The sequence below is a fragment of the Emydura macquarii genome, unplaced genomic scaffold, assembly GCF_026122565.2.
Source record: "Emydura macquarii macquarii isolate MOO-44397 ecotype Brisbane River unplaced genomic scaffold, CSIRO-AGI_Emac_v2 contig_2676, whole genome shotgun sequence".
NCBI classification, from domain to species: domain Eukaryota; kingdom Metazoa; phylum Chordata; order Testudines; family Chelidae; genus Emydura; species Emydura macquarii.
The window spans coordinates 38948696-38959820 of NW_027132813.1; the positions used below are offsets into that span (position 1 = coordinate 38948696).

The 11125-nt window shown below is 43.3% G+C and overlaps 1 protein-coding gene across 2 annotated transcripts in view; it reads left to right on the top strand.

Annotated features, from left to right (window-relative positions):
• Positions 1 to 10857, top strand: part of SLC1A4 (solute carrier family 1 member 4) — a 43820-nt gene extending 32963 nt beyond the window's left edge. For both annotated transcript variants that reach the window (XM_067565252.1, XM_067565253.1), the window contains one exon: positions 1097 to 10857. In XM_067565252.1, the coding sequence (XP_067421353.1) occupies positions 1097 to 1331 (235 nt within the window). In that variant the 3' untranslated portion in view covers positions 1332 to 10857. The remainder of the gene's footprint in view (positions 1 to 1096) is intronic.
• Positions 10858 to 11125: the final 268 nt, after the last annotated feature.

Consider the following 11125-nt stretch of genomic DNA (forward strand, 5'->3'; position numbering starts at 1 on the left):
TGAATAAGGAAATAGTACAAAGTCACAAGTTAAGCACATAGTGAAATTAGGCCCTGAGCAGACTGAGTGAGGTCCCAAAGCACAGAGGAAAGAAATGTGCCCATTCTTACCAGACAGCCATCATTTTAATCATCACTACCACTTCACAGAGACAATATGATTCATAAACCTCCTTCCATTAAAGTGTAGCCGTGTCACGGTATCTTGCATTGCATGGCCCACAGGCAGCAGGATGTGACATGGTGCCAGCACTCAGACAGAAGCCCTAGTGATGGGTGATTTCATACTCACCTGAACATCGTGGGTTTGAAGGCCTCACTCAGGTTAGAACAGCATCAGGTGCTTAGGGGAGACTGAAAAAGGAGTGGAGCAAAAGCTGAGAAACAATCCAGTTAAAGCTGGATGAAAAACTGTGCATGGTGGGACAGAGACACTAATGAAAAGGAGCTCAGTGGGGGAGAAGGAAAAGCATGAACAAATCCTGTATGTGGCCTGTAACAAGGCCCCAGCGCATATGAGCTTTTGCGTGATGAGGATCTTCCCTCTTTGATACATGCTACAGGCTTCCCTTTAGTTAGAAACAAAGAGCCCAATTCATCCATATGCAAACTGGGCAGCCTGTCCACCTCTGGCTTTGATGGAAGACTAGCAGTGGCACCCCAAGTGGCTGTCCAGGAGACCTAAGTTCAGGAATGGATTCAGGGCTCTCTGTTCCTGTGCTGGTGGAGACAGTTGTGGAGTGAGGGAAGTGGAAACATTGGGAGCTTGGAGAAAGCACATCTGCCTCAGAGGAGCTCACTTGTGTGTGTGCTCTCCTGTGTAGAGATGAAGGGCTACACTGGCAGCTGAAGAGGAAGCGTAGAGATCAAGACCAGCTGACACTAATAGTTGGAGCTATGCTGTGCATTTCTAAAATACTTAAACTGTGATGATGCCTCTAGAGAACATCTAATGCCACTGTGTACGCAGCATGAGCCAAGAGTAGTCCCTCTGCCTCCACTGACTGCAGTGGCGTTATACCGGGATGAATTTGGCCCCACAAATTGAATCGTATCTCAAGTTAAAAGGTTGCCTATGTGCTTTTGCTATTGACCAGGGACCGAACCACCACTGTTGTGAACGTTGAAGGAGATGCCCTGGGAGCAGGTATCCTTCATTATCTGAATCAAAAAGAAATGAAGGCGAAAGAGCAGGAGCTAAATGAAGTCAATGTAGAAGCGATTCCCAACTGCAAATCTGAAGGGGAAACGTCACCTCTGGTAACACACAAGAACCAAGCCCCAACCCCATCCAGCATTGCGGAGCCAGAATCAAAAGAATCAGTACTGTGACCTAGGGGAAAGCATGCCACAGAGCATCTTAGAGGTGGGCTGCTGGCTTGTTAACATGCCTAGACCATTTACACTGCTGTTAGGGACTGGCTGTATGTTAAATCTTTTGAGCTTCAGTGGCAATGATTTGAAGCTACGGATTTGTTCGGTCTGTCTGTCTGTCTGTCTCTCCCTGGTAGGAACAATTATAATGATGCCATGATGATTTCTACTATACATGTATGTGTGTACATGCAGACACGTATATGACGACAGTACGAATAAGGCTTCTTGTTTTGGGTTAAAAAGGTACGTATTAATGAAAGTTCATGGGGATGGGGAAGAGAGGCTAAACAGAGAGGACATACTGGCTGTAGATGGAATTTGCACCACAAACAGGGCTTAGATTGAGGGGGTTCCAGAATGGCAGGGTAATGTTATTCAGTTGCCAGTACTTTCTCTGAAACACCTATTTAATGGTATTTAGTTGAAGCTACCCATTTCTAATCTCCCCTGTCCTTTATGCACATATTACCACAAATAAGTGCTGAAGACCAGAAATTTTAAGATCCAAATTAATAGCTCGGAGGAGTCTGATCTTCATTCCATTGCCATGCAACTTTATCAAAACAACCCCCGGCAGCAGACATTGTGGCAGTGTTTGCTCTCTGTTCTCCTAGTTTTCACTGATATAAATCAATCCCACAACCGTAAACTCTAAAATAAAAAGTCTGGAAGCAGACAATAGACAAAATTATCTGCTTTACTCTTTACTTAAAACAGACAAGTCAATTTTAACCCAGTTTTGGTCAAGTAATTACTCTTGGGCTGAGAACTACCATAGCAAGTTGCAGTATAAATGTGTCTACAAGAGAATTGTCTATAACAACACTGAGTGACAAAGAATTCAGCTCTACGCACTTACACACGCATGTATCTACTGCCACTATAAACTTCTGTTCATGTTTCTTTAATGGATTGAATCAGATTATTGGGATATATCCTTTTCCAAGCAAAATTTCTCAGATGAGAAAAGAAGACAAAAGCTCAAAATGTGGAAGCCGATGAAAAATCCAAAGCATTATCCCCTGGATATACAGAGTAGGGCCTACTGGGGGCACAGGAAGGGGCAAGGTTGTGGTCTCCTGCTCACATGGAGTCCAGGGATTCCTGGTAACCCCAGCCTCCCGGCTCTTGGGACAGCTGTGCCTGCCCTTCTTTATGTGCTGCCCTAGTATCCCTGTCCCTTCTAGTAGGCTGGCCAGCTTGGTGGATGTGCTGCTGTTGGTCCCCTTGTCTGCAGCAGTTCACTCTTACGATGTCCACTCTTACCAGGGAAGGGGGAAGAAGCCATAGGCCAGAACTTAATGGTGCAAGTTTTAATTCCTACAGGGTATTCTGTCTGAAACTGAGCCAACTGCTCCCTGACTTCCACACTGCCCCCACAGGGTCTGAGCCAAGGCTCATTGAAATCAATGGCCAGACTGCCACTGAGACAAGTCTGCAGGGCCTCACAATGAACACTGTTCAAATGGTGGGGTTTCCCATTCCTCACAAGTCAGTGGGACAAATAGTCCCTGCTCCTCTCTCATGATTATTGCATGTGGGTGCTTTCAGCTCTGTGGAACAGAAGGGAGCGTTTGTGCTATGGTTGGCCTGTCTCAGTAATGAATGTTTTTAACTTAGTAAAAAGCTGCAATTTTCTTCCCTCTCCCTTTTCAAACTGATACCCAAGCTGTACACAGACAGGGATCACAGCACACACCAATAAAACGCAGCCACCTGTGAAGTGAAATGCAATGCGCGCTCAGTTGTGCACAGCAGTGCTATGCAAATGCTTAAGATAGGAAGTGAAGAATGAGTCAGTCGGCTATGAAGCTGCACATGGAATTTATTCTTTTGCTTTCGACCCATATTCATCCTTGACTCATTTGAAAAATACACACACACACACATATATATATAAACACATATAAACAGACTCCTCATGGTACGCCCTTTTGCCCAATAATTAACGTGCTCTCCAGCCAGCATCTGCTGGAACGTTACAAGCTTACAACAGCCCGTAAGAATCCTTCCAGTCCTGCTCAGCTCAGGAAAACAAAAGAGGCCTTACAGCCTGTCGTGAAGGTTGATACATTAGGGATATTTTGGACCAGGGTGGAGTTTGAATCCGATTGGAGGGCCCCTGACAGAACACCTTGCCCCTCTCTCTCTGGGGCTCCATCCAGTTATCCCTATCGTTCAATCCTAACTGTGGCAGTATGGCATGGGGCAAGGGGTATTCTTTCAGTTCATTAGGTCCCAGGACATTTAGAGCATTATAGGGCAAAGCTCACCGCTCAGATTCCACACAGTACTTGATAGGTTGCCAGTGCAGGTCCAAAAGCACAGGTGTCGTGTTCCCCAAAGATGTACCCCCTAACAAACACGCTTCTGCATTCTGTGCCAGCTTCAGTTTCTGGATAGATTTTAGATGCAGCCTCATATAAAGCGCATCGCCTTAGTTGAATTTAGGGAGCTATATAATTACCGGAGTTGGAATTTAACTAAGGCTAACACTCCTGCTCTTGCAGAAAAGTGCCGTAGGATATTTATGGACCACAATATTGTTCAAGACAATTCTTCTTAATGTTACCTGGAATCCTGCAGGCAGCAAAACTGTATTTTTATCTTGTAAAATGAGCCAGTCCTTTCATTATTCTAATGCAGCAAGACTCATCAAGAGTTTCCATGGAAATTGGAACATCACTTTCTCAGTGCCACTCAAACTACATATGTCTTTTGATAATCCTTATACTTCTCATTGGCTGCTTTTATACATGAAGTTACTTGCCTTAAACATTGTGCTGTCCTGTATGATGACTGTGTCATTTCTACTTGGGTGTTCCTTTGGTTTGTACTCTTTGAGTTGCATATACTATGCAAAATTGTAAAAGATCCAACGCTATAGTATCTTTACCGCAAATGACACTGTACATTTTAAAGGCCATCCTTCTTGTAACATGGGGCCTACTCCAAAGCTCACTGAAGTTGATGGGAATCTTTCGATTTATGTCCCTTGTGGTTAGATCAGGTCCTTAAAATAGGGTCATTATAAAAAAAAATTCGATCAAAGGTCCTTGAATGGTCTTCACTGTTCTTACAGTGTAGGAATGTCCTGGTATTCAGATACAGTATGTATGATGCACCACACCTTATTACACAAAAAACACCATATTTCAAAGCACTTCTCAAAATCTGTGGCAAAGGGACTGCATGCTGGCAAAAAAAGCTGCTGTAGTATGCTCAGCAGCCCTGCCAGTAAAGACAATCACATCTGTACTGCTGCCAGCACAGATCACCAGGATTTCTGTGTAATATTGAAACAATTTGTGAACAATTCCAATTCCTTTCCATTAATATATATAACTGAGTTGCAAAAGGTCACTGTTCTCTTTCTTGATTTGTCTCCAGGCTGAAAACGTGTTGAGTCAATTTTCCTTTCATTAATACATCAGTTCCCTTGTATGAAATAAGTATTTTTGTGGCCTTTGAATCAGAAGGGGCAATTCCTATCCCTTCTCCTTGGAGCCAGCGTACTCCACAGGGGTTGAAAGGTATCCCTTCTCCAAGAGCCTCCAGGCTGCTATAGTTTCGTATACGGGCTGTGCCCTCCCTTTCCTGTGGTTGCACCAGCCAAGCAGCTCTAAGGAGAGGGAACCAGGGGCAAGGATCATAGACTGGGGGCTGAGACCCTGATTCTCCTCTCACTTACACCTGCTTAGCACTGGAGCAGCTCCACTTAATTTAATTAAGATGACTGATTTATACAAGTGAGAGGAGAGGTAGAGAAGGACCATTGGTGGGATTAGAAGATCTGCCAGGTTATCCACAGATATCTTAGGCTCTCTGATTTAGTGGTTAGTTTCTCTGACACAAGACCATTGTTTTCTTGACATCACTCCTGGAAGCATTATTCCACAAAGCAGTATTTCCATGGGATGACTCACTACACCTGTCAATCAGCCTATTCAATCCAGCAATACTCGTGCGAATACTGATTGTAGAGTTGGCATTTCTAGATGTGACATCAGAGAAGAGATTGTCACACTATTGTTTAGTTTAGTCTTTGGAAACTTCAAGGAATCTGCCTTTGCTTTGGGTAGGAGGTTACCTCTGTAATGAGAGTTATCTGAAGTTTCCTAGTTCAAACAGTTAAGAAGTCACACAAACAGGAATATTCTAGTCCTTATTAGGATAGCAGGAATCAGCATGCTGAGACCTGTTGGTTTCACTCTGGTACTTTTAACATCACTCAGGCTGTCAGAGTGAGGAGCGATCTTTATACTGCAGTTCCGAAGTGCTATCATTGCTTTTATGAGACACTGTGGTGTGGCCCTTTTCCCAATCCAGTCTTTGTTGTGATTCAGCTGTGGGATGTACTAGATGAGGGAATGTTTCTGGTTCAGAGACGCATCCTGTGAGAGGCGGTGTGATCGAGATCTAAGCACAGGACTGGTGGCCAGGAACTCCTGAAGTCTAGTCCCAGTTCTGCCTCTGACTCAAGTCACTTAACTTGTCTGACCCAGATTCTCATTTACACTAAGACTCCTTTACAACAGTTTGGCAATGGGACTTCAGTGTCTGTTTAAACCGCCAGCATGGTGTAAAGAGGCCTTAGGGTTAAAAATGAATCTTGCCCTTTCTCATTTCCCTCTGCAAAATGGAGACAACATAGTACAGCTGTGTGTGCTACTCGGCTATTGGCGTATCATGCCTCAGAAGTACTTCAAGGAGTGAGCCTGAAACACAGTTTCAACACAGGAGATGCTCCAGTAGCCTCATGATGCACCGTCTGCCAAGGCTTAGTGCTGTTAGAGTACGGCTCAGTCATCATAAATGTCCATTGTTTAGAATGGGGAGTGCCACAGAACTAGTAGAGGAAAGAGGAGCGAAGTGGTTATAAACACTGCACACACACCCACACACCCACACACACACACACACACCATTATTTGTGTATCCGTATTTGCTCTCACCTTTCCTTGCTTTTTAAAAAACGTTTGCTGGACTATCTGAATCCCTCGCCTTCTCCCCCCACAACCCTTCCAGTAGCCGGAGTTTGGCCCCCAGGCTGCTTTGTCACAAATGCTAAAGGCGGAATGTTGTTCACTTTCCAATGTAGTGTTTACAGTAGAAAGGGGGCTAGAAGTCTTTTTGTCTGGGTCTGTGCCGCACCTAGCACAGTGTGGTCCTGGCCCATGACTGGGGCTCCTAGGCACCATAATAAAATAAGGAAACAGAAGGGGCTGGAGTCCACAAACTGCTACCAAAAGGGAAGCTTGACATCTTCACTTCCCTTGGCAGCTGTCCCTCTTCATGCTCATACTTCCCTCTCCCCACTAAATGCCCCCCCCCATGTACTATCTTTTCCAACATTAACTCATCCTCCCTGTTCCTATTGCCCATAGTGTTACAGGATTAGTTTATCAGTGACTAGTGCCCAGCTGTGCACAGGTGGATGTTGGTGCATGAGTGCGACATAGTCAAGGAAAGGCCAGCCAGCCAGTCAGCATGGGATTTTGCCAGTCTGTTTACAGCCATATGCTAATAATACCTGCCCACCTACCTACCTCATAGGGGTCTTGTGAGGGTTAGTTAGAATGTCTGGACAGCGATTTGAGCAAGTACTGTGCTGTAGAAATGCTAAGTAGCATCAGTGTTATCTTCCTGGGAAAGGGGACTTTTCCCCTGCCTCTGTGATGGAGGTTGCCTAACAAGCTTCTACCATTTTAAGCAGAGGAAGTGTCAATACATGTCATCCCCATTAGAAACATTTGAATAAAAGTCATTGTAAGCAGCTGAGTTGCAGTGGTGCAGTCTGGCTGCATGATCCCAGGTGCTGAGAAATGTAGTCATTGTGAGAACTTGCAATCCTCCTGGGATGACCCTTACCATTGGTGAGAACAGCTTTGCCTGCCTGATAGGCGCCAGCTTAGACTGAGGATGCTCAACAGTTTTGGATTGAAAGCTCCATGAAGCATGGCTGTGTTTATAGTCGTGTATTGGACAGTGCTGTGCACATTGTCGGCCCTCACGGAAGAATGAAAACAAATGCTGCTAGCTATGACCAAATCAATGGATAAAACCAAACCCCCTCTGTCATCTTCTTGCTGGATAACTCAGCTCTGATGACATGTTGCTTATCTGGGGAATCCCTTTCTCTTATGAAAACGTATGTAGTGTGCCCCAGGAAACAAATAATGGACAAAGAGTTAGGCAGCTATTGAAGAGAGAGACATAGGAAACAAGAAGACATAGGAAACAATTGCAAAGACAACTCTGTATTAAAGCAATATGAATGTTATGGTTTTAAATCCACAGAGGCCAGGAAATACACCATGAAGGATCTCAGGATAATTTTCACTCACCCTTTTGCAACTCTGGATTATGACAAGGTTTTTCTTCACATGGCCCCATAATGCTGATCAGAGCAACATACTGTTTAGCAAATATTTACTTTCTGAACAAAGATGAACTCTGTGTGCATAAAATCTACGCTAATTGCAGTACAAATTGCAGAATTAACTATGAGATCTTTCAGAATGCTTTACTACAAGAAAATTGTATGCACACTGGCAAAACCCCCTGGGTACTGAACACATTCACACAGAAAGAACAGCGTTCATATTGTATAACCATGAAAATAACCCCAAATATTAACCAGCACACACTAGAGCTTACATACGTACTAACAGGAACTCTACTGAACTGGTGGACCAGATCTTCATCTGGCATAAGCTGCCGTAGCTCCATTGATTTTGATGGACTTGACTTCAATGGTGCCATGCCAGTTTACACCAGCTGAGCTTCTGTCTTGGTATTTTTTCATTTTAAGAAGCTACTGTTCATGAGAATGCCCATCATGTAGTAAAGAGGAAAGGAATGCATATTTTCAAAGATTGTGGGACATAACCAGAAGCATCTTTATAATGCGGCACTCATCATTATCCAAGTAGCCATGTAAACTGAGTCCACACAAAGAAGACTAGTTCTGGAGATAAATCTCATACACAAGACGGTGGCCCTAATTCCTTGCATTCATTTCTCCACTCTGTGTTCTGCCTGCAGAGGCTACTCTTATCTCAATAGAAGAGATCAGAGCTAAGACCAGGGCCCTTTAATGCATTGTTAGGAAAGTTACCACTGTCTACCCTGACTCGCCTTGCCTGTGCTGGACTGTCCTATGTTCTACTGTGGGGAGATGGAGCCATGGATTCCAATTCTGGAGTAGGGCCTGGGCTGAACAGCTGCATAGGGACTACATGACCATGCCTGAAGAGCACTTCACCCTTGGGAGCTAAGCAGGGTAATGGTTCCAATCAGGCCAGCTAAGTTCTGGCCAGCACCTCACTCCTCCTCAATAGGCCCCAGGTTACCAATACCAGATGATCTCTGTAACATCTTTGTAAGGCTTGTACATATAAACATGCATCATGGCTTAGAGAGATCCTGAATAGTAGCACTAAGAACCCAGTACTCAACGGTGGTATGTTAATGGGAAATGTGTCTGTTTCTCTGGAGTTTATGGGAAACTGATCATGACCCACTCATACTTTGTGGGGATGGAGGTTTGACCAACAGTCTAGATTCAGGGCAGTAGATACATCTACTCAGTATGAAGAGTCAAATGCTAAACAAGAGCTATGAAATCTGCCTTATTGTGTTAAAGGTGCCTTGGGCTGACTCCCTGTTCACTGTCTGGCTGTTGACTATAACTATGCACCAAAAGGTAAGTGACTCAGTTGACACTGGAGATAAAGCGGAGTATGTCAGTGCCAACCTGGTATCAAAGTGGAACCTGCTTCAGGGAGTGGGGAAAACTGAGTTTCTTTCCTTTATCCTGTCAGCTCTTCACCGTTAATGTTTCTGCCTTTGTGTACCAGGGTTTTTGGTTTTTTACATAGACACAAACTGTCCCTACTTAGGAGGGATAGTTCTTATATTTTTATATGTTAAGTAATTTGAATAATTCCTTTAATAAATCAAAACATCTGTACTACAGCTTTGCAATGGTCACTGAACTAATATTCCTCAGATACAAGTATCTGACTTTAGATCAAAACTAATGTTGCTTGCACTTATAACCATTCAGTTTAAATCTATATATATATATAGTGCTGTCGTCTGCACTTGTCTTTGTGAATTACTGTAAATATTTTAAAGTTATTCTCTGGTTTGACCCTTATGACTCCAGAAAAGCCTGATTATTATCTATCTAGGTCAGATTCGTGTGTATGTGCGTGCAGATGCATAAAGGACCATATTGTTGTATATAGAGCTATGTGAATTTTGGGTGGATGTGATTCTGTTTTCTGTGTACTGCACCTTTAAATGTAAAAAAGTCCCCTTGACTGTCTAGTGGGGAAGGTAGTGCTGCGGGGTCCAGTCAAGTTGATTGTGACAGAGGCAGTGACTCTGCTCATGCTCTGTCTCTCTCTGACGGAACATTATTTGTTCTTTCTTTGTTGGTTTCCTTAATCTGAAATAATGTCATTCAGAGAGAAAATACGGTTTGCTCTTTGTATGTAGAAAACATAACACATCACCTGGACTAAGCCCCTCATTTGAGATCTTGTTCAGACAAAACTCCCAGAAGGCCTGAGCAGGGGACTTCAGGTCTGAACTCCTAAAGGCTCAGTCCTAAAATCTATACTCTAGCAAATTCCTAATGACTTTATTGAGAGTGTTCCTGACTAAGCCGAGTGAAAACTGAGTAAGGATCTTGTAATTTAACTCTAAGTTCCTAAAAGCCTGCTCCTACATTATTCAGAAAGACATCACTGATAGCTGCACATCATTCTACCTGCCATTGGCCACATGTATGTCAGGGCAGCCCTTGGCAGTAGTACATTTTCTGCACAGGGCACTGCAGTGAAAGCCCTTCTTTAAGGGGCTTCTTGGGGCAGCTACTGTTTGCAGATGTGGGTAGGAGGGCAGGCTTTCAGAGACATACCAGTGCGGAATCAAAGAGGCTTTTTTTTTTATTATTATTATTATTTTAAAACAAAAAAATATTGCAAAGATGTTAATGAAATGTTTGTGATTTTTTTTTTCCAAATTTGAATGCAAAGGAGAAAAGTTTTGAGAAAATATTTGTAACTTTTTTTTCTGTTCTTCCTAACCAGCTCAAGTTGTTGCTTGAGCACAGAGTACTTGACTGACTCACGTGAAGGGCAACATTTTGTATAAGTTTACAACTGCCACAATTATAGCTTAATCTCTCAGACATCCTCTATTGCGAGGCAATATCCAACCTCAGTAGGGTGATGGATGTTTTTTTTCAGTTCAGATTTCTATGACTCTCCTGTGCTGATGAGTTAAATGGTTGCAAGAGAGACATGCTGTATTTTTTCTTCTGTATTTTGCTACCAGGTGAATGGCTGGGTTCTAAAACAGGTTTTGATGGAATTCTGCTGTTATTTATGTCATCGTGAAAGTTATAGACAAACAGAGCTTGTTGCTTTTCTACTAAAAATAAAATTACCCTCCTGCTTTATATTTTTATTTTGCTAGCATCTGTTTATTTTTGAAGTCTTTTTATTAGGAAAGAGCTGTAGTAGTGGATGTATAATGCTGTCTGGCTTATGTGACAGCAGTTTAACCTCCTGAAAGGACAGATGCCCTTAAACTTGAGAGTTTCCCTTTCCCCCTTCTTCCCCCCCCTTTTTTTTGCACTAATTCTCCAATACAGAAAACAAATGGATGCACTTTATCTTAATGTCCAAGATGGTGCATGTGGCAAAGAGAGATCGGAGGAGGATGGATGTGAC